Below are 25,347 nucleotides of genomic sequence, written 5' to 3'. Positions count from 1 at the left end.
CTATGGTTAGTTAGCCCTGATACTGTTGCAACTTTTTCACTTTTTTCAGAGGCTGCAGCAATTTTGTGAGAGTAGCAGTCCTTTTTACTCCAGTGATGAATTCCTTATGTTAACACCTGTACAACTTTCTTATTAAACTAATTAGGTATTTGGTACTTGAAAAACTGAAAAAAGAAGATGCTGATAGAATACACGTGTTCAGTTCATTCTTCTATAAACGCCTTAATCAAAGAGAAAGAAGAAACATTCATGAAACTTCAAACCTCTCGTAAGTCTGTTGATAAGTCTGTATTACAAAGAGCTGAATACAGTGAATATTACAAGAGATGAACTCCTTACAGGCAATATTATGATACAAACAGAACTCTAGGAAACATCCAGACCTATAACAAATAGAGAATGTACCTTGAAAATCCTAAGAAACTGTTAATGTGAAGATACAGGGAAAGGTATTCTTTTGATGCAAGTAAACCATGCACATACCATATTTGTGTCTCTTCTTGCAGAATACAACAAAAACGACATGGACGAGTAAAAACGTGGACGCGTCATGTTGATATTTTTGAGAAAGATTTCATTTTTGTTCCTCTTAATGAAGCGTAAGTAAACATTCCTTATTACTGAATAGATGTGCTAAAAGCTTAGGCTTTGCATTCTAAAATAGAAAGTTGTGATATAGTGTGACACGAAATTAAAAATGAAGAGAATAAACTTCTCTTTCCAACGGTCTCACTCAAAGAACTGCATTAACTGGAGGTGGGAAGGATGAATCTATGGAAGAATTAGCTTAAGAATGAAATGTGTGATTTGACCATGAGTGGACTATGTCAGTATCCTTTGTTGAACACTTCTTCAAGTCTCCTGTGGAAATAATTAGTTCTTCTTAAAGATACAAGCTGTTTTCTTTTTAAATCCACGTTAAGTGCCAGTTTGTTTACATAACTGGTACATAAAGTGTATATTAATAGGACTTGCCCATATTCCAGGGTTTTGCAATAAATTCATTCATTAGGTGTGGCGAATCATTCAAGTCAAAATGCATCCGTACTTCACTTACTGCTTTTGAAGGCCATTTACTTCAGTTGTCATTGACTTCTGATGGAATTTAGACTTCATAGTCGTCTAACTTTTTAATATGTCAGACATGCATTTTAGCTACTGCTCTTCTTTCTAAAGCACATTGATATGTGATTTCATCTGCATGTAATATGTAGCTAGATTCTGTTTTGTTAATTGGTGTAGGGAATCAGAAAGCCTTCAGAAAATTTCTAAATAGGGTCAGTGTAGATGTACTGGCAATGCCACAATCCCTGAATTTCCCGCTCCTCTATTTCTGTTTGAGAGGCAAGTCAATCAAGCCTGAAATGGCAAGAAGATGAGAATGAAAGTGGGACAAAACTTACGTCCTATCTTATTAATATCCTCCAACCCACAATATATTTGACCCTGAAAGTGTTAGAATGTCAGTTCTCTTCCTTGTAGTTCTGTGAAGGGTGAATAGGACAACAGAGTTGAGGTGATAGCATGACCATCTTTCTTTTCTTTTTTTCTTCACTGGTGACAGGATTGTTTTTAACAATAGAAAGTGTCATATACAACAGGAACATGTCACTGTTGAGTTACCTACTTTTATCAGAAATGATGAAATTCTTGAAAACTTTATACAACCATAAAATGTGAACTCTACAGTTTAATTCATACTGTGATAAATATTCAAAAATAAGTTCTTATTCAAAGGAGGAAAAGATGGATATAAACTGTGATCAAATTGAAATAGTTCTTAGCACCTGTTCTCCACTAACTGCATCATATTAATACATTTGCTGGAGTGATCCTACCTTAACAGAAATCTATGAAGGCTTGAGTAAAACCTGCTCAGAAAAGCGAACAGCTATTACAGTTTATCTTTGACTGTGGGAAGCAGGGTTCAGTTTTGTGTGTGCATGTATATGCACAGCATTTTGTTTTCTTTTTACCAGCTTTAAGCTTTAACAACATTAATGTAATTGCTAGTTAATAAAGTATCTTTTCTTTGCAGTGCCCACTGGTTTTTGGCTGTAATCTGTTTTCCTGGCTTAGAGAAACCCAAATATGAACCAAATCCCCACTACCATGAAAATGCTGCAGCACAGATAAAATCTTCCTCTTCCGATGGAGAGAGCAACACACCATCTCCTTTGCCAAATGAGTTGGATACACAAAACTCGCCTTCTAAATCCACAGCAAAGAAGACATTGACCAAAAAATATAATACAGCTTTAACTGATTCAAACACTGAAACACAGGACAGTGAATCTTCATGTTGTAGAAGAAGTCCTTGTAGGGTAAAAAGTGGTTTCAAAAAACTAAATCAAATAGACAGTGATGTGGAAGAACCTAATACTCTTGAATCAGCATGCCATAGACTGGACCATAGGACTCCAGATGAAAACGGTATACAGGGTGAATTCACAACTGCTAGCCAATCTATGGGTATGTAATTGTAAAAATGTGCATATTTTAATGAAAAACTTGAAAGCTTCTTATCTATTACCATATTTGCAGTTGCATAAGTATTGAAAGCTTATGTGGCTCAAGTTGGAATGCTTGCAATATAAGTTATTTACAGTCATTGCATATAAAGTGTTTTGTGACTGTTAATTCAGTTCTCGACACATAAGACTGGAGATAAGACAGATGAATTTGTCAGTTATATGATACTTTCTCATGCAGAATATTTTCTAAATGTCACTTACTTTGGATCAGATGAAACTGGAATTGTTAAGGAAAAAATAGTAGTTGTTGATCTTTTGACCATTAACCCTCATAATGTATCTGCATAGGGCAACTGAATTAAGATGAACCTTAATTCCAGTGTCTTCTAGCGTTTGAAGTATTGCTTCAACAAGGAGAGGAGAGGAGATCTTGCCTGAATTGATTTTTCCATTATGTGCAGCTGTTACAGTATATGATACCACTATGGTACATGAACTTATCTATCTCGGATGCTGCTATTGTTACTGGTCTGTTATTAGTGAGAATGTTCTTTATGAAATACATTTTGTCTAGGATTATGGTTTTTTTCCTTTTTAATGCCTGCATTGTATTGCTGCCTGACTGGTGGTCATTATGTCAAAGACTGAAACACCCAGACTTCCTTTCCCAGCTACTAAGGCAGATGATGCACCCTTTGATTAATGCAGACATTCTTACTGGTTACAGTCCTGGTTTAAGAGGGAGAGTCAGTTTGAGATTGACACTAAGTGTATGTTTAGGCAGCTAAATTTAGATACTCTGTGAACTTAGACTCCCATTACAGTCAGATTGAAGATGGGGATGTAGACCTTGGATATTGTGTCCGGCTTTCAAGCTGTTGTTCCAGAAGGGCATGAGTCTTAACTCCTGATTCTGCCAAACTCATATCTGTGTGCTAGATATCCTAGGGTATCTCAAAAGGCAGCAGCTGCATCTTCGATAATATACTCAGTGAAACCAAGAGCGCTCTTCCTCTCACTCTTAAAACAGGCACAGAGTAGCTGTTCAGTTGAGTAGCTGCTCTGTTTATGGTCTTCGCCCTAGATGCCTGCTATACATGGCCTAAAGATAGAAGTCTTTATCTCAAACTGCATTCTGGTGTTGGACTTGTGAGTAGGAGTGGATGCCAAAATGATTTTGAAGAGATCATCCAAAATATTTATATCTTATTACTTAACTAACTCCCTTTTTATTGATCAGTGTAGACAGGTCATCCAGTTCTTGTATGATATGTCATTATTCTTGATACCAATTCAAATAAGACTTAGGACTCAAATAAGATTGAGGACTGTCAGCAGTATGTCACTCTACTATATATGGCCTATTTTCTGTGCTAAGGTCTTGTCAAAGATAGTGATTAATTCCCAAGTTCGTCCCTGTGGAAATCCACTAGTAACCTCATTCCAAACTTCAACAAATGCAGATCTTCTCTGATTTTCTGTTAGCTAGTTCATTGTCCTATTTACTTTTCTTACAGAAATCTGATTTTCTTTAGTAACTGATGAGATACTATTACTTCAGTACCAAAATAAACAAGAATTCTGAGTTTGTGATTGTTTAGATACATTATACAGATATTTTCTAGGAAAAGTTTTATTCTGAAGATGCCAAGTTTTGCTGGCATGAGGTACACATTATCCACTTAGTTCATTAGTTTTCCCTTCAACATCTGTTCTGAGGACTTAAAAGGTAGTATTGGAAGACAGTGTGAGACTGTAGCTGTCTGGATCCTTCACAGATACAGCTGTAACATTCATTACTATTTTTTTCTTCTGATTCCGTTTCTCACCTAACTAAATATGCAAAAGTGTGTAGGGAGTGAATTTGCAGATGCTCTTTTTGTGTAGCAAACAGTGAAGTTTCACCAAATTTTCTAAGCTGTTATTCCCAGAAGAGCTGATCCTGCATTTTGCCCTCCCTAGCAGTGTGTTCGTCAGCTGCCCTTATACCACCCAAGTCTTCATAAAACTCCACAAAAAATCTGACCAAGGAGCTGATTCAAGTTAAAAAAACCAAGCTTTGGCTGACTTTCGTAGTCTGGTCCACTGTGCATGGATGTATTTTTCATCAAACGGAAGTAACCACCTAGGTTGGGAATAACATGAGGGACAGAATGAGATTGCCTCTTTTGGTAGCAGGACCAAGTACTGTCATAAAGTGGTAATCTTATGGTGTCTTTTAGTCTAGATTTTTAGGTTCTTTTTAATGTTTCACAGAATAAGGGGTTGTCTTTGCTGCGTTACTTAAAAGAAACTTTTTGCTTTTGTTTTATATACACGAGTAAAATACTGCTCACCAGCTGTATCACAGTTATTGTGAAAAACTCTTAGATAATTTGTGGTATTTAAAACTAGTTTGGCTGTCAGTGATGATGTAGCATTTGACGTTTAAATATGCACTTGTACTGTCTGTGATTTGTACAGATGGATTGCACAAAATCAGGCTAAACTACAGTGAAGACTCAGCTGATGGTGGCAAACTAAATGAAGATGAGCTTATAGATTTTTCTGAAGACCAGGATAACCAGGTAAAATACACAGCAGTTTTATTTAGGAAATGCAAAATACTGTATTGTGCTTTGAATGGACAGTTTAAAATCTGTATATATATTGTAAATATTCATTGTCTAAAGCTAGATACCTGTACAAATATCAAATCCAAAATACTGTTTACCAAAAAAAAATATGAATAACTGACAGGAGAAGATTGTATATTCATTCTTTAAACTGTCAGGAAACTGCTGTGCTGATCCTGCATTTAACGCTGTGAGTCTTGCGCATAGCAACAATATTGCACAATTGTCTTTGGTGGGAATTCTGAAAATGAACAACTTTCTCATCTCCCCAGCCCCCACGTTTACCTAGCAGACCCAAGAACAAGTTACTCTTATTTCAGCTACATTTTGTGGACATAAACAGACACATTTATAAGTAGATGTTACTCCACTGCTCTGTTTAGTTGGTGCTTTTCCAAACCACGCTTGAACAAATGGTTTTACAATCAGGCAGTTGTTTGCTTTGGAAGACTTAGATTTTTAGAAATGTGTAAAGTCTCTGATCATTCAGTGTCCTTCATTGATTCAGTTGTGGGTATGAGGGCATGATTCCGTAGCCCTGTTTCTTATAGAGTGTATGTTCAATATGGAGTGTGATGAGTAGGGTTCTTCGAAGCTGAAATAAATGGCATGTAGGCCGTGAAGAAAGCACGTTGTCAGCTGCGTTCCTTAAGAGGATGGTAAGATGCCAAGTTCCTGGGTTTCAGCGTAGCTTAGAACTTAGCTCAGGCTGAAGCTGTCACTGATACTTTCCCAAATGCACAAAGCAAGTATAGAAATGTTAAACCATGACAGGTTGAATGCACCTTCATATCTGCCAAAAATGATGTTGAAGCTGCAACAGAAACAGGTGGATTAGGAACTAGGCAGCTGTTGTCTAACATGATAAAATCTTAATGGTGTAACGTGAGGATTTCAGTCATAAGATCCTCCTTGTTAGTAAACAAGCAAGTTCACAAACCATGCTGATATAGTAGTTTGTGGTTTTGGAAAGCGTCTCTGTCCCTGAATGCAATGGTCTGTGGTAGCAATAGTGAACTCTGCAGGGTAGGAAATCAGCAATCAGTATTGAAATCAAAAGTTTAAAAAACATTCTCAAGTTTGTGGCATGTCGGTTTTTGCAACGTGCAGTTATATCGTTTTCACTTTAAATTTCCCTTACCCGAAAGACCAAGTTGGTGGATTCTGGAGCAGGAATCAAACTTTACTTCTGAGTTATCTGCAGATTTTGTTTCATTTTCCCTAGAAGATAACTTACTTAAAATCACCAAACAAATACCTAGTAATCATTGGGAAGGGAAAATACTTAAAATATGGATTATAACATGCAGGGAGATGCACCGCTTTTAAGTCAGCAATGCTTAGAAAATGTCAGCTGCTGTTGGTTTTTTTTCCCTAGTTTCAGTGGTCATTATATAAATAGCACTGTTCACTCTGTGTCTTTCCAGCATGGATTTGAGAAAGTGAGAGACTAAAAGATGGTAATACAAATAATGAATGGTTTTCAATGAAAGCTACTGCTTCTTTATTAAACTAGGTCTTATTTGTCTTGAATAAAAAGGGAAAGAGAATAGCTATACTTTATTTTGGGGTCTATTTGAAAAATAGTATTAACTTTAAAACACCTGTGAACATGTTGCTTTTGTAGGAAGACAGTAGTGACGATGGTGGCCTTCTAGATGACAACTGTAATTCAGAAATGGGACAATGGCACCTAAAGCCTACTATCTGCAAACAGTAAGTAGTGAAACAGTTATAATGGATATAAAGATAGTTTGGAAAATTAAAATTTTGTAAGTTTATGAAATTTAAGACAGTAATTATGGGAGATGGTCATACATAGTTCTTCGGACAGTTTAGCCAGCACGTATTTATCTTTGAGGGAACCTTCTGTACTTCGTAGTATCATCATCTGTACTGCTTCAAGCAAGTGAAGATTGTTTCTTCAAATGAGGCTGTTCTTTCATATCTTGCACTTAAATTCCTGCAGAAAGAAAGTTGCAGAATCATGTTTAAATGTATTCTTACATATATAGAGATAGAATAACTTCTTTAAAATAAAGCTGTACTTAAGTTAAAACTGAGTGAAAACTTTGTGGCCGCTCAGGAATAATTTATAACATATGAAATGTGTAGGTAGTATACTAGATGCACTGCCATGAAGTTGTACTAAAAATCCACCTGTGTTGTGAGTTTTAAGAATATTTGATGGTGCTATGAACTTGCAATTATAGCTTAGTTAAATCTTTTCCATGCTGATGATGGATTATCAGTACATAATACTTCCCACCCAGTCACTATTTTAATCCAAATCTAAACCTTCCAAAGGTCTCTGTCACTTAGATATCACAAATCATTAAGGGCATTTTGATTCTTCATTGTTACCGTAATTTTACATTTCTTCTATCTGAAAAAGGAAATTGCTTTGACAAGGATTTCAGTTCGACTCTCTGTACGCCAACCCCTCTCCTATCCCCCTCCCCCCCCCCGAAGAAAAATGGATCATGTGTTATAAGAGAACGTTGCTTATTTAAATAATAGCTTTCTTTTGTCAGAAATTTAAACAAGTATAAACAAGAACAGTCATTCTTCAAGTGATCATATGTTTGTATATTTGTGCCTCAGAAGTTGTGTACACTTAAAATAATTCACAAGTACAAACAAACCTATTCATACATGCATACAAATAATTAGCCCGAACGTACTAGTCTCCAGTTTTCATAAAGAACATGTTCTGTGAATGCATATGTGTATTATTGTTAGGAGAAAAAAAAGCAGAGCTTTGTGAAAAGCAATCTGTATGCCTTAAAATACGCCTTACATCTAATGCTGAGATTCTGAATTCTGGAATGAGTTTGCTCTGATGCATAAATCCAGCTGTTGGATATAAGATGACTGATACAATTTAAGTGTTACATGTCTACTGCTAAGGCAATATCTTTTAGACCAAGTGATGCAAGTCTACAAGAAAGCATTCAAACAGACTAAGTTCTCAAGAAAATGTTTGGTTATGGATGCATTATTTTTCTAAAGTCTTTCAAATATGGTACGTGTGTTTTGTATACCTGATAAGGTATGCGTTTTAGATTCAGTAATTCAGTAATCACTTCTTGAACATACAGATCTAGTGTATTTGTAGGTGCTGTAGACTGTTCTATCTGTCCTCCAGCAAATGTCCTAGATACCTTGTGCATCTAAAATAGCACTAGACACCTGAGGGGCTTTTAGGTAAATAGATTTTACGTGTAACAAATGGTTTCGGTCTGACAGTGCTAGAATTCTCTAAGTGAGTTCTAAAGTTCTCTGTACTCAGTGTGTAGTTAAATCCAAAGATAACTCAGCTTTGCATTTAGCTATCCCAGTTAGGGGATTATAGCAGTGCTGGCAAAACTTTAATAATATTTGTAATAGATCTAGATTTGTTCAAGGTCATCCCACAAAAAAATTCATTGCTAGCTGCTTAACGCTGTGTGTTCTGAGCTGCTGTAAAATGCTGTGTTCTCTCATAGGCCCTGCATTTTGCTTATGGACTCACTGAGAGGCCCTTCCCGGTCAAATGTCGTGAAAACACTAAGGGAGTAAGTTACATGTCTGTGATTTCTGCAAAATTCTGCAGGTAAAAAAAAAAAGTTTTAATTTTTATGGTCTTTGTTATAGGTATTTAGAGGTAGAATGGGAGGTCAGGAAAGGCAATAAAAGAAGCTTTTCCAAAGATGTCATGAAAGGTTCCAACCCCAAAGTGCCGCAACAAAACAACTTCAGTGATTGTGGAGTGTACATACTGCAGTATGTAGAGAGCTTTTTTGAGGTACGTACATTTGTTTGTGTAGTTGCTTGTTTTGTCTTGTACAGCAATCAAGTGTGTCCTGCTAAAATTGTTGTAAAAGGTTCTTTAGTGTACAGCTGTTTATTGGATTATGCATTAGAAAATAATTTATATGTTTATATACATAGTAAGGAATACTTTCTGGAAAATAAACTAGTTACTGTTCTTAGCTGCATGTACGTACCAGATATTGAAAGCCATGGAATTTTCTGAGAAAATGTTGAGAAAATATTTTGAGAGACTTCCTTTGTGTTGTTACCGTGCCTTTAGAATTACATGGTAAGGGTTCACATTTGAGTTCAAAGTCTAAAACAAAGTTGTGGTACAAAAAGCTTGTTATTTTTTGCCTGAGAAAGATGACTGAATAAATTCATTAACGTAACACAGCTAGTTTAGACTTTCTAAACTTTCATTAAAGCATGTAAGTAGAGTCATTACAGCTAGAAGCCAAATCTTAATTCTCTTGAAGAAAATGGTTGAATTTTCATTTACCTTAACTATCTTGGCCTTCTAGTTGAAGCTCCGCACAGAAGTGGAGAGCAGAACTCCGTCAGGTGTAGGCTGGGAGGAGAAACAGAGTGATGTGTTGCCTGAATGGGGCATTAATCCTACTTACAGTCCATAGTGCTTCAGAGCACTGCTCCTAAAACCTTTCCTGAGAAAGCCTGTGATTTCTTCTCTAGTCCTCAAACCCTCCCTTTGTTCATACCTTAATGAGAAAGCAGCAAGGATTTAAGTGTGTGTGCATGCAAAACGAAGCCCAAACATTTAATATCCTTTTGCCTTTCTTCAGAGGCTAGAGAGATTTCTGTTCTGTATATAGGGGTTATGTGGAGCAACCAGATTTGGATAATCTTGCACCCTTCCTTCTTGCAAACCAGCTGCTGAATTACAGCAGCTGGCTCTGTCTCACCTGCTCTTGCAGCGTACGGCAGCTGCGTGTGCCCAGAGATGTGTCAGATAGCAAGGACAGGGCTTTCAGATCAGCAGTGATCTGAACGGGGACGTAAAACCTGCACCAGCTGAGCAGTGCTTGGCTATCTTACACTTCTTGAATTAATAATTTCAGCTTGGATTTGAAAAAGTCTATGAAGTCTCACATTTTCAGCAGCTTTGCAAGCTGAATTGGAGAGTGTGTAAAATGGAGTGTTTGCGGGTTGATTTCAAACTTCGTTTTAATAATAAGCATTGCAGTCACGACGCGTGCGGTTTTCAAAACCCAGGGCTGGTTTGAGACGGCATGTGGTGTAACCCGGTGCGCGCGGCGGCTCTGCCGGGCCTCCCGCCCTCAGCACCGCTCGGCTTCGACGGCGGCCGCCGGGGGGCGCTGTGGTGCCGCGGCGGGGCCGGGCGCCATTAGGGGCGGGGCGTTCTGGTGGCGGGGGGGCTGTGGCTGGACTGCCGGGAGGGGCGGTGCTGGTGCTCCGAGTGTTAGAATCATAGAATTGCTCAGGTTGGAATAGACCTTAAAGATCATCAAGTCTAGCTGTTGGTGCCTTACGGTGAACGCTGTGCTGTTACATGCTGAAACTTCGTTTGTTTGACCTTGACTGTACGTGTACAAAGGACACAAACCGTATACGTTTTGTTTCACGCTGAGGGAATGAGGTGGGGAAGAACCTCCAGTTTCTCACTCTGGTTCTCTCCAGTCTTTTTAGGTCATAACTCCTCACTTTAATATCCAAACCAACTTTTTTTTTTAGAATCCTATTCTGAGTTTTGAGCTACCAATGAACTTAACAGACTGGTTTCCACGCCCAAGAATGAAAACCAAAAGAGAAGAAATACGAAAAATCATCCTGAAGCTGCAGGAACAGCAGAATAAAGACAAGAAGGGACAAAAGGACCCAGCTTCGGCAGAAAGATCTTTGCAGGAAAAAACAGAACAACTTCTCAACAGCAGCTCAGACTGAATGCTGTATCTGTTGCATGTTAGCTCCACAGTCAAAACTGAAATATGCGTTTTGTCTGCCCAGATTAAATAAAGATTTGGCGTTTTCTCTGCTCAAAGTTACTTGGGAATGTTTAATGCCTGTATAAATGTGTGTCATAAAATGATTTAATTTCCACAAAGATGTGTATTAAGTAAGCAAGTCTGTACATATGTTAATGAGGCCAACTTTTTCAGCATTTGTAATTACTTTTTTCCACTTGTTAGGGAGCTTTTGTTATGTATTTCTGTTAATAGAACTTAAATAGCAACTTCTAAACATAAAGCAAATAAAGAAAATATTTATAGGATAAAATGGTTAACTTTTTCTTTTTCAGTAAAGCTGTAATGTTACAGGCTTACGTAACACATAGGGAATGATTTGGTAGAAAGATAATTCATATTTTGACCCTATTTAGTTGCCCTTTACAAGATTATTCTGCTTGCGCTATGAACAGTAATATGGGTAAGTGTCTCAGTGTACCATGGCCTCAGAGAGGGTGATTCCCATCCTCACAGTATCTAAGTGTAGGCAGCGTAATAGTTAATAGGACTGCTTCAGATTTGGGATTTTAAAAGATACGCATTGCAATTAAAATTCCACACTTGCTTTAGTGGGACGGGCTAGGGGAAGGGGGAGAATGCTCTTTGACCAGAGATTACTATTCAAACAGTATTATAAAAGTGGTTTCAATGAAGTGATCTTGAGTGATACTATTAAATCATATTTTGTGGATCCCAATTGTTGTACAGGTGTATTTTGAGACTTTCTTCATTATAAAATTGTATTTTGGTAAGTGTACTTGGAATAGCAGATTGCCCACATTACATTTTCTATGTTACAATTCTGAATGTTACATTCATATGTGCTTTATCTAAGTAATGAACATTTAAAAAAAAAAAGTGTATGATTACTATTTTTTGTAATATCCACGCAAAAAAAAAAAAAAAAAAAAAAAAAAAAAACCAAACCAAAATACCAGTGTTCATTGCTTGCTTGTTTGTTCTTGGCTTTAGATAGCATCAGACTAATGCTGGGATTTGTTTGGATATTTCCAGTGTGTTTTGATTTTAAAATAGTTTAAAATGCCATTGTTGCTTACAGGGCAAACAGCCTTTTATCCTTGTTAAAAAGGCTTTGGTATTCAAATGAGTAAAATAAGAAATGGCTCTTACAAGGAGATGTATATCCAGTCTGCTGCTAGTTTAGATGTCTTTGAATGGAGCTGGAAGCTGTCCCTTTCTGGGATGGAGTCTCTCATGGGAGGAGAGGGGCCTTCTGTCCTTCCTTGGACACAGTGTTTTCTCTTCTGGTTCTTCCCTGGAAGTGTAATTTGTAATTCCCTTCTCCCCAACGGAAACAGCAGAGACTTCCTTAGCTGAACTGTGTACCCCAAGACCAGTTTTTATACACAAGATCAAGTGTACTTGAAACCCCAGTACCTGAGGTTCTCCGTGACTTTCCATTCTCCCTGAACCATGAAAACATGGCTGCTAATGACATTACTGCCAGGGCATTTCTCAAAGTGGGTTCACTCACTGAGGCAGTGATTGCATATAGAGCAATACAGCCATGAGCTGCTAACTTTTTGCACAGGTGACCCATGGGATTTGGGGAGGACTTGTTCATTCCCTCATCTCTTCTTACACAGACTCTGGCCCCCATACATATGTAAGGACCACATGTCTCTTACACATGACTCCTACACGGGTTTCTTGTTCAAAATGTGTGGGGGCAATCTTCTGGTTTACAAATTAAGTATGTAAGGCACACATGTAGGAGTTATTTCCTCCATGGAATTAGTCTTCTTGCCGTAAAAAATAAATAAAGAATATAAGTACTAAAATAACTCCAGATTGTTTCCCTGCAGTGTCTTGTATGCTTTCAGTGCAACTAGTGTGTTGGAATTGTTTCTACAAATACATGTAAATGAATGATGGCTTTAGAGAGGAGAGTAATTTCCTGGAAATACAGAGACAATTGCAAGTGGAACGTATTCTCAGTTAAGATTTTCCCCTATGATCTCATTATATAGAATATATCCAAATTTGGTCAGTATAATAGTCTACTTTTTCCTAACGTTTGTGATGCAGGTTCATAATTTGATGTGAACTATTTGGTTCTCTTGCTAGGAATGGCCTGGTGCTTCCTCCTTTTCCTTCCTCTTTCCTGTCCTCCCCATCTTCCTCTCTCCCCTTTTTCGAAGCTGTGAAGAAAGTGTTTGATTTATTATCATTTAATGTTAAAGGTCTTGAGATCTTCAGTCAATATACAGCGAGCTAATATACATGTTAAATATAGGAAACTTATTTTTTTAATAAAATGTGATGTTAATAGAAAAAAAGAATTAAGAATGAGTTATTTAAAAATGTTGCTGACTTGAATTCAATAGTTCACCACTACGTATGCTTATTATATAGGCATTTGTTCATTCCATAGGGATTAGCTATGATACTGTTCTGCAATCAAACAAGGAGTTTTACTGTTGACTTTCCTGAATCAGCTCTACTTAGTCAAGGATTAGTGGGGTGGGGAATAGATGTTTTTATTTTTATGACAACAGATACGCTTTAAGGAAAGTGTAAGTTGTGTGTTTCTTTATAAGATTTAAGATCGCAAATGTGTTATGTAGCATGATTGTGTTCTGTAGGACAGGGTATCAGCTTGCTACCTAATTAAATGTATCTCTTTGCATTGTTTTTCACGTTGGATAGAATAACGGTTAAGAGTTCCTTTAAAAGTTTTAGATTACTTAGCATGAAAAATAGATGTGCTGGTGCCCATTTGCAGGTTAGCTGCAAAAGTAGAAGAGGCGTCTCAGTACTCCCTTGTGACGTTGTTTTTTCTTGCTGAAAAAACAGCACGCCATCTGAAGAGCAGAGGCTCTATCAGGGACTGCTCAGTTGATTGCTGTGGGTACACTGCAGTTCTGTCTTGGAATAACATATTTTCTGAAACACTCAGCAAAGAAAGAGTTGAAAAATCAAGCAAACTTTACCACGATTAGAAAACCGTGCAGTTGAGATATATATTTATGTACTGTATGGTAAACTTGTGAAGTAGAACAGGAGAACAAAAAGCTTTTGCATTTGATTCCTGTTAATATAGCTCCTCTGGAAACTTGAGTGAACTTCTTCACAAACTGTGGAGAACACTTCACAAACTGTGGCAGCTTCCTTAGTTTGCAGATGCACTATATTTCATTTCTCAGGTTTTTTTTTACTGAAAACTTTTCCAGTCACTGGTTAAAGCCTTGCATTGTCATCCTTTAGTTCCACGTACTCAGTACCCCTGCAGAACCTCTGTGCTGTGTGCTTGGATACACAGGAACTATACCTTTGAAACAGGAACAATGAGGTAACAGCCATTTTATTTCTCTTTTGCCACCTTATCTTAAAACTAAACCCTTTCGGCCTATCTCAGTTATGTGTGCTCAAAGAAAGATGTGATGAAAGGTGTCTGTTCTGTAGGATCCAGTCTGGTTGCTGAGGATGTAATCTGCAAAAGGGCTGCTTTCTCTGTTGTGGTTTGTTGTAGTTTTCTGACAGGCGAGATTTTGCTTGCTTCCGACAGATTTGCATGTGGACTCATGCAGCCCTGAGGTGACAGAGGGAAACTTGGTAATGTACCCTGTACCTTTAGGATTCGCTTCTGTGACTAGGTGCTAGCTGTAACCTAGATTCAAGCAGCCAAGCTGTTTCTTTCCTCTCAGCTGATGTTCCCCAGAGGAAAGTAAACAGTGCTTCTTATGATACATGACAAAGTATATATGAACTATATTACATATGAATATATATGAACAGAAGGTTCTGTGGATTAAGAAGTATCCAAATTCTGGTACATATGAGAATTACCATGGTTACATGCTAAGTAAAGGAGCTTACCTTGCTTATGTACTTCTTTCTTCATCACTCCTTATTCCACTGGGTTCTGTAATTAAATTCTCAGTTCTCTGAGGTATGGCTTTACCCCCCAAACGGTGCATACCAAAATACCAGCATAAACCAGAATCAGTATGGAGGGATAAATAATTCAGGAGTGGGAAGAAAGAACACCATTACTATTGTAAAAAATAAGATTTATGTATATAATGAGAAACAAAATCAAAACTGCATATCCTTTTCCAAGTAAATGGTTTCTTCTAATGGAATAATAAAATCCACATCCTGTATGTGGCCATTTGTGCAATACCACAGAATTAGATGACATTTGCAAACTTGAACTTCTGGGCCAGGTTGTCTTTTGTTGTAAGCTGACCAACTACCTGTAGAGTTGAGGGGAGCCCGACTAGTGCAGCTGTGCAGCTGTTCCCATGCAATGTGTGAGGAGTCCGCTGGAGGGAAAGCCGCCCTCCTTTGGCAGTGTGATCGTTTTGTGTCCAGAGGCTACTGAGTCATTTGCACTTAGAATCTGGTCTTTAACCCAGGGCCTGAAGGATGTTACACATCCCCAGGAGCTTAACTTAGTGAAAAGTATAAAATATTTATACACCACCATCTCTCTTTAACCGTATTTCTGAGTTCAGAAACTTGGTTTACTTTTGCACCTATACCGACATCAACGAAAAATATATACTAAATATAACTAATATTACTAAATATACTGATGGTGACTTGCAGCAGCGGTTTGCAGACAAACCTATTATCCTCACTGTCCTCAAATGGCTTTAAATCAGTCTCTGAGCATCAGAGTTTGTCCTTCCTAACTCATATTTTACATGTATGAAAGTAATGTGATGGTAGCCTGGGTAGAAACATCAGTATGTATTGGGTGAAAAACACAGTATTCATCATAGGAGCTCTTAGGAAGTAATTAATTGGATTTTAAAGCTGTAGGGTGAGTTTGCTATTTATGAAAAAGGCTGAAAGGGAGCAGGATAATTATTTTAGTTCTAGAGAACTTCATATCATATCTCTTGACTCCTGCAAATTTATTTCACAGTGTGCAACAGTAGTACACCAGACAGAATGTGGGTTCTGCAATACAGAAAAAATGAGATAGGCCAACCCTTGAAAAATATCATTAGTACTATGATGTGTTTCTAGCAGAAAATACAACTAAATGAAACATAATTGGCGCTAGGAATGCAAGCAAATGGAGTATGTTTCTCATTTAAATGTTATTTTGTTCTGAAAGCTGTACTGATTTGTAAACAATCCTGTAATAATATCTGTCAGTGTCACAGAGGGGCAATAAAAGGTCGTGAGAGGTTGTTCAGCTCAGTAGTAGCCTACAGGGCCACTGAAATTTCTGGACTTCAAACAGAGTTTGTGTTGGCTTCTTCTACTGCAGATAATGTTCAGGTTCCAGAATCGAGCACATATTTTTCACAAATGTCTGAATTAATGTGTTGCTTGTGTTTGTGTGGACAGCTTGTGATGATGGTGTTTAATCTGAAAGTGGTAAGATTTTTCACTCCTTTTTTCCCCAGTCCCCCTCAGGAAATTATTCTGGTGGTTCTTAGACCACTGAGGAATTTGGATGCAATGAAGTCGGCCCGATTTCAGTATCTGACTTGTATCCCTTTTTCTAAAGCGAGTTAAGGTGGTTCTCTGAGTCAGAGGAGGTACCTTTTCATAAGGACATCTGATTCAAATGATTTTATTTAGATGCATTTTTCGGGCCAAGTAGAAGATAGGAACTTAAGATAAATTAGGATTAATTAATCCTAACACCACTGAATCTACAATCTAGTTTGATGTTCATTTTATCACATGAAGTAAACAAGTAATGTAGGTTACTTACTCAAAATGAAGTTCAGCCTTTACCTTAACCACAGTTCCTAATGTCATTATCACCATTTTGAAAATAGAAATTTTGAAATTTTCCTATAGTGATGGGCTGTGCGTTTGTGTCTGAAAGACGTTAATTAGATGTTTTAATGATGACATTTTTTTTCCTCATCATAGCTTCTCATGGAACAACAGGAACTACACAGCTCATAGTTGCCTTTACTGTGAAATTTTAAGTTCCCTAAACACTTGACTCTGCATCCATTGAGAGAAGTGGTATCTGGAGAAAACATTACTTGTATGCACAAATTTCTCTATGGTCATGAGTGGGCTAAATTAAGGCTCCTTGAACAATTTCATTGGTTAATATTACCCAACTTTTGAGTGTTTGTGTTTGTAATCATCTTTAATGTGCATATTGTATTTGAGTTTTTCTGACTTTCATCATCGTGGTGATGGTCCCTAGGAGGACTAACTCCACAATGCTATTTTTTGTTACTCTGTGAGCAGATGAAGTACACTGCCATTTTCTTGCTCCTCTCGATGAAGACATGATGCACAGATCTCAGCAGCTTTTCCATTTGGTGGCAGAAAGCTGAGGAACACTGGTGCACATCAGTCAGTGTTCTAGAGAGAACTTGTTCTGGTGGTTACAGATTTTGCCCGCTTGTCCCTTCCTTCCAAACCCTGGAGAGCTGCTTCTCTGTGCTGCTTTCTCTCCCAGTCTCTCTTGGAAGAGACTACGTCTGATAATCTTTGACCACATCTCGAAGCCCAGTTCTTCAGTCTACACTTCAGGAAAATAGCCACTGCTATCTTCCTCAATGTTCCAGTTGCCAAAGCAGCTTCGTCAGCAGAGAAGGTGATGAAATACAGGTTGGATGAGCACAGAGCAGCCGGATTGAGAAATGGCTGAGGGGTGGGGCCTGGAAGCGGGTGGCCGGTGGCACAAAGCCTGGCTGGAGGCCAGTAACAAGCAGAGCACACCGGGGTCACTGCTGGGTCCAGTCCCATTGACCACCTTCACTAAAGATCTGGCTGATGGAGCAGCGTTCCCTCAGCAAACATGTGGGTGCTACTAAAGTGGGGGGAGTGGCTGATATGCCTGAGGATCGTGCTGCTGTCCAAAGGGATCTGAAGAAGCTGGAGAAATGGGCTGATAGGAACTTGAGGAGGTCTAATGAGGGCAAGTGCTGAGTCCTGCACATGGAGAGGAATAACCCCAGGCACCAGGGTTCCACTGCTGGAAAGCAGCCTGGCAGAAAAGGACCTGGGGGTCCTGCTAGACATCAAGTGGAGAGAGCAATGGGCCCTTGCTGCAAAGAAAGCTAATAGCATCCTGGGCTGCATTAGGCAAAGTATTGACAGCAGGTGTAGGGAGGTGATTCCTTCCCTCCACTCAGCACTGCTGAAGCCGCACCTGGAGTGCTGAGTCCGGTTCTGGGCTCTCCAGTACAAGAGAGAGATGAACAGACTGGAGAGAGTTCAATGAAGGGCCAGGATGATGAAGGAACTGGAGCATCTCTGCTATAAGGAGAGGCTGTGAGAGCTGAGATTGCTCAGCCTAGAGGAGACTCAGAGACTCAGGCTTTCTATACGTCAATGTATAGAAACACCTGAAGGGAGGGTGCAAACAGGACAAACCCAGGCTCTTGGCAGTGGTTACAGCACTCTGAATCCATTTGATTTTACTGCACAGAAATCCAAAGAAACAACAACACACTTACTAGTACTTGCATTGAATGTACACACTTGAGATGTCGTTCTGCATCTGTTTCAGATCTGTGGATTCCTAAGGAATTCATGAGGACCCTCACAGGGTTGGAGCACTAGTGCTGTGGATGTGAAACACAACTGAATGGCTGCTCAGCAACAGGAGAGCACTCAGGGCAAGATGTGAGGTAACCTTGCTAGTATGCAGATGTTAAGGGTGTGGGGAGGCAGTTTGAGCACGCCCAAGGTTTTGATGGCATCTGAGTGCATGTGTAACTGCACTGTAAGGGAACACAAGGAGATGCTGAAACAAGGTGCCACATCAGCTGCTCTTTTGGTGAGGAGTTATTCTTCCTTCCTGCAGCACCCCAGCAAACCACAAAGAACAAGGCAAGTTCTTTGCCTGATTTGTCCAGATGGATATCAAGGATAGAATCTACATCCTTAAGAGTGGATTTATTCAGCCAGCAAAGTAAATTAAACTGTTCTGCGCAGTAACCCCACAACACAGCTAGACAGGCGAGAGGTGACTGCAAGAACTTTGAGAATTTCACTTTTACCTTGGCAGCATTTGTGATCTTCCTTTTCAGGCAAGCAGCATATATCCCTCACTGTCTTGTAATTGAGTCTATTACTTCTAATCTTGCTTCAAGGGAAGGTTTGGGGGACCCTCGGGCCCTCACATCTGGACCTTCTTAATCCATGAACTAGATTCCTGACAGGTCTCCTCATCTCTGCTCCCAGCCCAAGGAATGTCAGAATTTAATTGGGATCACTCATTCCTCTTCAGATTTCCTTTCCCGAGACTGGCTCAAAAGCTGAAGCTGTTGTCTAAAATTAAATATTAGAAACAGTTTCTAATATTTAATTAGAAATTTCTGTTTCTAGAAACTCTGTTTCTAATATTTAATTAGGGAAGGAATTTTATTGGGGAAGAAAAATCCTCATGTTATGTTTAACAGGATTCAATCAGTTGGAAACATGCTGGATAAGTGGTGGCCTTTACAGAAAGGTTTAAAAACTAGTTACTATCCTCACAGAACTCACTAAAAACCATCATCAGCAAAAAATCACCCTCCACTTCTCTAAGGACTGTAGAAACCTCCGGCACTGATCTACCTTACCCATACTAAAGTTCATTTAACTCCAAGCGGGTAGCGTCTGCTCTAGTGAAGGTAGAACAGCCCAGTGCCTGACAAATGTAGGTTGCCTGTTTTCCACAGGCTACTTCTGTATTTCAAATAAGATGCATATTTTGATACCATGCCCTGCAGTTATTTCACTGACCATAGCTGTTCACCACTGAAAAGTGAATCCTTACGAGCGATCACAGTGTAGATGGGGAAAAAAACACTAATAAAAAGCTAAAATTGGAAAACAATTATGATAATTGCTACTGTGTTCTTATTCCTACATTATGGATGCTTCCATATCTCCAGATGAAATGTCTGAGATAGTGGGTCCCACGCTACTTTTATAGCTATGGGAACAGGCCTCTGGTCTCTGCTGGAGGAGATTTTGCCAAAACAAAAGCAAATACTTTCCCTTGAGACATGGACGTGTTGCATCAAGACTGGAATCCGTGCCTCCTGAAATACTGGGAGGACTCCAAGAATATCTTCCAGCTACTCTGGGGTACTGCAACCTTATTTTCTTGTCCTCACCATCTGAGTTTATAGAATGAATCTGGTCGTGCAAGTAAAATGAAAAGCAATGGACGTCAGGAACAGGCTGCCCAGAGAGGTGGTGGAGCCTCCTTCTCTGGAGATGTTCAGAACCCACCTGTACACTTCCCTGTGTGATCTACTGCAGGAAATCTTTAGCAAGACATTGGACTGCATGATCGCCAGTGGTCCCTTCCAAACCCTATGATTCTGTGATTTTGTGTGATTCTGTGACTTGACAAATTAGGGATCCCTCTTACGTAGTCCCATGCAATTATTTATGCAAGCCTAACTTGTGTTTTTTTGCTTTGAGCTACTTGCAATGGAGAATAATCTATTTGCTTAATTTAATTACCCTTTAAGGTGAAGAAACAGAAAATTGGGGCTGGTCTGGAAGACTTATTCCCAACCAAAAAAGAGCTTCTGAAACTGGTTGTACATTGCAAGGAGTGAAAATGCAAAACAATCAACTTTCCTTAAGTAACACGTTTTCTGATAACATGAGAGAAGAAGCTATTATGAACTGAAATGAAGCAAGAAAACTTAAAATAGATGTTGTTGCCTTAAGCTGTAATATCTTATTTATTTGCAACCTGAACAGAGGAGCTGGAATACAAAAGGCCTGTGGAAAAGTCAGAGTATTGACATGCTTATCTGTAGTCACAAGGGTTGTTCACGCAAAGTCTACTGGGAAGAAAGAGGGAAAAAAAAGAGATCTTTGCACAGCTGTCAAAATCAAAGATTTATGTATACACGTACAATGCTAAGTGAAAGTGAGTGGATAAAATAAGGCTTACACACCGATTTCCAGTAAATAATTTACATGATACGGGATTGAATGGTTCTTATCTAAAGAAAACTTCCTGGGAAAGAAACCAAAGTTTGATTTTGAAAGGAGAGTCCTCTTGGAATTGGTAAGTATATCATTGCTGAAATCCCAGAAAATTTTCTTGTTCTTTCTTGAACTCTGTCTCTGAACATAAGCTGCTAAACCTTGAGCCAGTTAGAAATGCTCTTTTGCAAATATCTGAGCAAGCTACTCTTTATCCAGATAAATTACAGATAAATTCTGCCTGCAGGACTAAGTTGGCAGCTACACCAGTGAAGTGATGACTTCCATATTTTTAAGTTTTTTTCTTCAGAAATTAATTGCAAAATTACAAAATAATTCTGGGGAGTACCAAGGCATTAAACTGAGATATAGACAAGCAGGAAATGCCAACAGCTGACGCTGACAGGCTGCGAGGCATTTCAACGACCACATTACACAGTCAGGCTTTAATAACATTACATTTATATTATATTTAGTGTACATCAACAAAGCAATGTGAAGTAAATGAACTCCTGGCCTCATTAAGTTGTTGGCTGTGACTTAAGTCAATGCCCATAGCCATTTCTACAGGCAGAATTTTACTCGCTATGTGCAATGTGTTAAACAGCTGAAGCTACGTATAACCCACAACAAAACCCAGCTAATTACAGCACAATTTAAGCACAAGCTTTCTGTCTAAAGAGACACCTACAGCAAAGGGCTGTAGTCGATGTCAAACTTGATTTTTCCATTTAATCTTCCATAATAAAGTCTGGAGAGAGAAACTTAACACACAGTACCAACAACTTGAGGATAACCACCTTCGTAGGGAAATTTCCAGCCCCATCAGTGTGATCCTTTACTTTCTTGTCTTTAGTTGGTGTAAATCTTAGCCAACTTAATTATAAGTAAGAATTCACTTTCTTAGAAATTTAACTAGCCTAGATGCTATGTGATATTCTTTAAAATGCAAGCATACACGATATCCTCCCAGGGTTTTCTACGAAGTCACATAGGATCCTTTACCTGCTTATCCCTTCAAATACTTCACCACTCATCAAGTCTGACAAAAGACAGTGGCCCATAAAATTACCATAATTTTCTCTGTTTAAATGCGGCAAATTTAGAGACAGAAGTGTTTAATCTGTAATAGCCGCAATTCCAATGTAAATAGTTACAATATCTGGGTGAATTAAGACACCGTGGACATCCAGAACATTGCCAGTGCTTTGCAGCAGGACTACAGCAAGGAGGCACATGTGCACTTCAACAGTTGTGTTGAAAAGCTGCATTGCCTTTTCTTGGTAATCTTGCACTCAGCCCTGTTGAGCTCCATGAGGTTAGCATGGGCCCACTCCTCAAGCCTCTCAATATCCCTCTGGTTGCCATCCCTTCCCTCGAACCTCTGAACTGCACCCCTCAGCTTGGTGCCAGCTGCAAACTTGCTGGTGATGGTGCTAACAGGTTTCTTGTCCGTCACCACAGCCCCTGTAGCCTGACAGGCACTGTGTGATCCTGCTGCTGAAGGAGAGCTCTAGCTGCAAACATCACCTGTGTGCTAGGACCTCTGAATGGATCTTCATTTTGGGTCCCTGTGTGACACACTGAGCCACATGGCACACATGCAAGGGGCTCCCTCGCAGACGCTGAGCTGCATCTGTCCCTTATCAGTATCCCTAGTCTGAAAGAGCTATAAAGCAAAAAGTGTTTTGAGTCTCCAAGCCAGCCGTACTGCTCCTGGAGTTCCAAAAAGCCTCAGCTTGTCGTTTCTATCTAACTTTCCTACAGAGGACATCTGAAATGCTTCCTGCCTGCCTCCTTATGCAGACAACATAGGAACACTGAAACACATTGTGCCCACTTTCTCTTTCATCTTCTTTTCCCTTTGCTGAGGTCGAGTTCCTGCGCTCACATTTCACTGGTGTGTGAATCTTCCTCTCTTTTCCCAGGAGAATTACAGAACAGATGGTCCTATGTCCTGGGATATTTTTAGGTTTCCCAGGGAGAAGAAAGGGAGAGCAGTAATGCCTCCTCCTCATCAGGGAGGGGCACTCAGGCCATGGGACACCCCCTGGCTGCAGTGCTTCCAGGTCACAGACAATCATCGGCTTGTTGGCACCAACAATATTTTGTTGGCCATTTCCTGACACTGTATCCTGTTTTGACAACAGAGTTGTATTTTTTTAAATCCAATCAGCAAATTTACATTTTCATTTAGTTTCCCAGCCATACCCCCTTTCCAGATGATAGTTATCTGTTTTCTACAGATAAAAGTAAGACAGAACATACAAAGAGCTGCCCTGAAAGGTTATGACATGGATAATCTCCCATTTTTGAGAAGTTTTAAAATATTTTGGTTTGTCAAAATTGTTAAACGTTTTTAAGTCATGTCAGATAAGTATGCCACCGTCAAATTTAACTTGCCACTTGCAGATGTGTTTAAAAGCCCCAGCAAGCTCCTGGCATATTCTGTGAGCAGCAGGAATGTTAATCTGGACATGGGATTTACGCCCACCCATGCTTTGCCTGAGCTGAAGGATTATTTGCACACTGAGTCCTCCGGTGCCACTTTCACATGCACATCCCCGCTCGCCTGACAGAGCCCTTCCCTAGGAGGGCAGTGAGGTGCTGGCACAGCTGCCCAGAGAGCTGTAGGTGCCCCATCCCTGGTGGTACTCAAGGCCAGGTTGGATGGTGTCTGGGCTGCCTGAGCTGGTGGGGGCAGCCCTGTCCACAGCAAGGGGTTGGGACTGAATAGGCTTTGAGGTCCCTTCCAACCTAAGCCATTCTATGATTCTATGCAACCGCCCAGAGGCCAAGACACAGCTATGACTGTCCTGGATGTTTCCAAACATTCACAAAGGCTGTGGCTAAGCACATCTTGCTGAAGAAGCGTAGCTTGTGCTGCAAGAGGAAGGAAACCAGGAGGAGCTCTGAGGAAAAAAATGGTTTGGGATGGCTCCATCAGCAAAATGCATAAGGCTTTCAGGGTCTGCAGTGGACAACACACAGTCAGGACAACTGTGCCACTTGTGAAACACTGCAGAGAGAGAAGCGAAGTGTTTATGGCCAGCTGGCCAACAAGTGGGTGGTGCCAGGCATGCCCATAATAACCGGGGTGGGGGAGGTGACACAGAGCTCACATGTGGGTGCCTAAGAAGGGGTGGCTATATGTGTCCTGGGCTGCATGACATGTGGCTCAGGTATGATGCAGTGCTGCCCAGCTCTCTGCATCCCATGGTCTTGTGAACATAAACAGTGGAGCATGGGTGACAAGATAAACAGACTCATTTACGATGCGATCCAGGACATGAGCCTAACCAGGTAATACAAATAGCAAGAAAGGCATGGCTGGTTACAGACTGAAGTGTGTTTGTTGACACTTGCAGGGCTCATTGTATAAAATACAAGGTATTTTGAGTGTTCCTTGCCTTTCAGGGTAGCTTGGACACTCAGCACCAGTTAGGACAGAGTGAAGAATGGTCCCACTCAAGGGATGCAGACGCTGGGGGACACTCAGCTCATGTGCTGCACAGCCATGGCCCTGGCCCCTCCATGCTATGGGGTGAAGTGTGTCTGTGGATCCCCGCAAAAGGGCGGTGATGGCAGTGAGCACAGCAGGGCTGGCACAAGGGGAGCTCCTGTGGAAGGAGCAGAATGGCTTCTAACCAATCTCCAACTTTCAAGGATTTCCACAGCAGGATAAAAACCATCTACTTTATACTCTGCTTTATAGGGTTAATTAACATAAATCTTTTTTTTTTTTTTTAAACCAATACAGTTAAAGAAGAGTAGATTCACAGAATAGTTTTAGTTGGAAGGGACCTTTAAAGGTCATCTAGTCCAGCTCCTCCGCAATGAACAGGGACACTGCAGATACATTTGGTTGCACAAAGCCTGGTCCGGCCTGACCTTGAATGTCCCCAGGGACAGGGCATCCACCACCTCTCTGGGAAGCCTGTTCCAGAGCCTCACCACCCTCATCATAAAAGACCTCTTTCTTATATCCAGTCTAAATCTCCTCTCTTTAAGTTTGAAACCATTTCCCCTTGTCCTATCACAACAGACCCTGCTAAAGAGTCTGTCCCCTTCTTTATTATAGCCCCCCTGTAGATACTGAGAGGCTGCTCTCAGGTCTCCTCGGAGCTTTCTCTTTCCCAGGCTGAACAGCCCCAGTTCTTAGCCTGTCCTTGCAGAGAGGTGTTCCAGCCCTTCGATCATTTCTGTGGCCCTCCTCTGGACGCGCTCCAACATGTCTCTGCGGTGCTGAGGACTCCACAAAAAAGACTGACAAAAAAGCATGAAACACCACTCCTAGCAAAAGAACGGGAATCCCCATTGAACAGCAGCTTGTGGAGCAGGCCCAGGAGCAACCGGGCAGCCCTCTCGCACCCCGCAGCGCCGCCTCCAGCCGTGGGGGCTCGGGTGCCGCCCGCAGGTGAGGCGGCCCCGCCAGGTGAGCGGCCGAGAGGCGCGGGGCGGCCCCGATCTCGGTGACCTGGGGCCGCGCAGGCTACCGCCTTCCGCCGCGACCGTGAAGCAGGCCAGTGGCTCGGTCACGGCTACCCATCCGCCTCCTCCTCCTCCCCCGCCGCCGAGCCC

General features: G+C 40.3%; 1 protein-coding gene across 4 annotated transcripts in view; it reads left to right on the top strand.

Moving 5' to 3' along the window:
* Positions 1-12,674, top strand: part of SENP6 (SUMO1/sentrin specific peptidase 6) — an 83,533-nt gene extending 70,859 nt beyond the window's left edge. For all 4 annotated transcript variants that reach the window (XM_021390018.1, XM_021390017.1, XM_021390016.1 and 1 more), the window contains 8 exons: positions 146-268; positions 507-599; positions 2,039-2,472; positions 4,938-5,041; positions 6,717-6,805; positions 8,578-8,646; positions 8,726-8,876; positions 10,598-12,674. In XM_021390018.1, coding sequence (XP_021245693.1) covers positions 146-268; positions 507-599; positions 2,039-2,472; positions 4,938-5,041; positions 6,717-6,805; positions 8,578-8,646; positions 8,726-8,876; positions 10,598-10,807 — 1,273 coding nt within the window. In that variant the 3' untranslated portion in view covers positions 10,808-12,674. The remainder of the gene's footprint in view (positions 1-145; positions 269-506; positions 600-2,038; positions 2,473-4,937; positions 5,042-6,716; positions 6,806-8,577; positions 8,647-8,725; positions 8,877-10,597) is intronic.

The sequence above is a fragment of the Numida meleagris genome, chromosome 3 (genome assembly GCF_002078875.1).
Source record: "Numida meleagris isolate 19003 breed g44 Domestic line chromosome 3, NumMel1.0, whole genome shotgun sequence".
Taxonomy (NCBI): domain Eukaryota; kingdom Metazoa; phylum Chordata; class Aves; order Galliformes; family Numididae; genus Numida; species Numida meleagris.
This window is presented reverse-complemented; position numbering and strand designations above follow the sequence as displayed.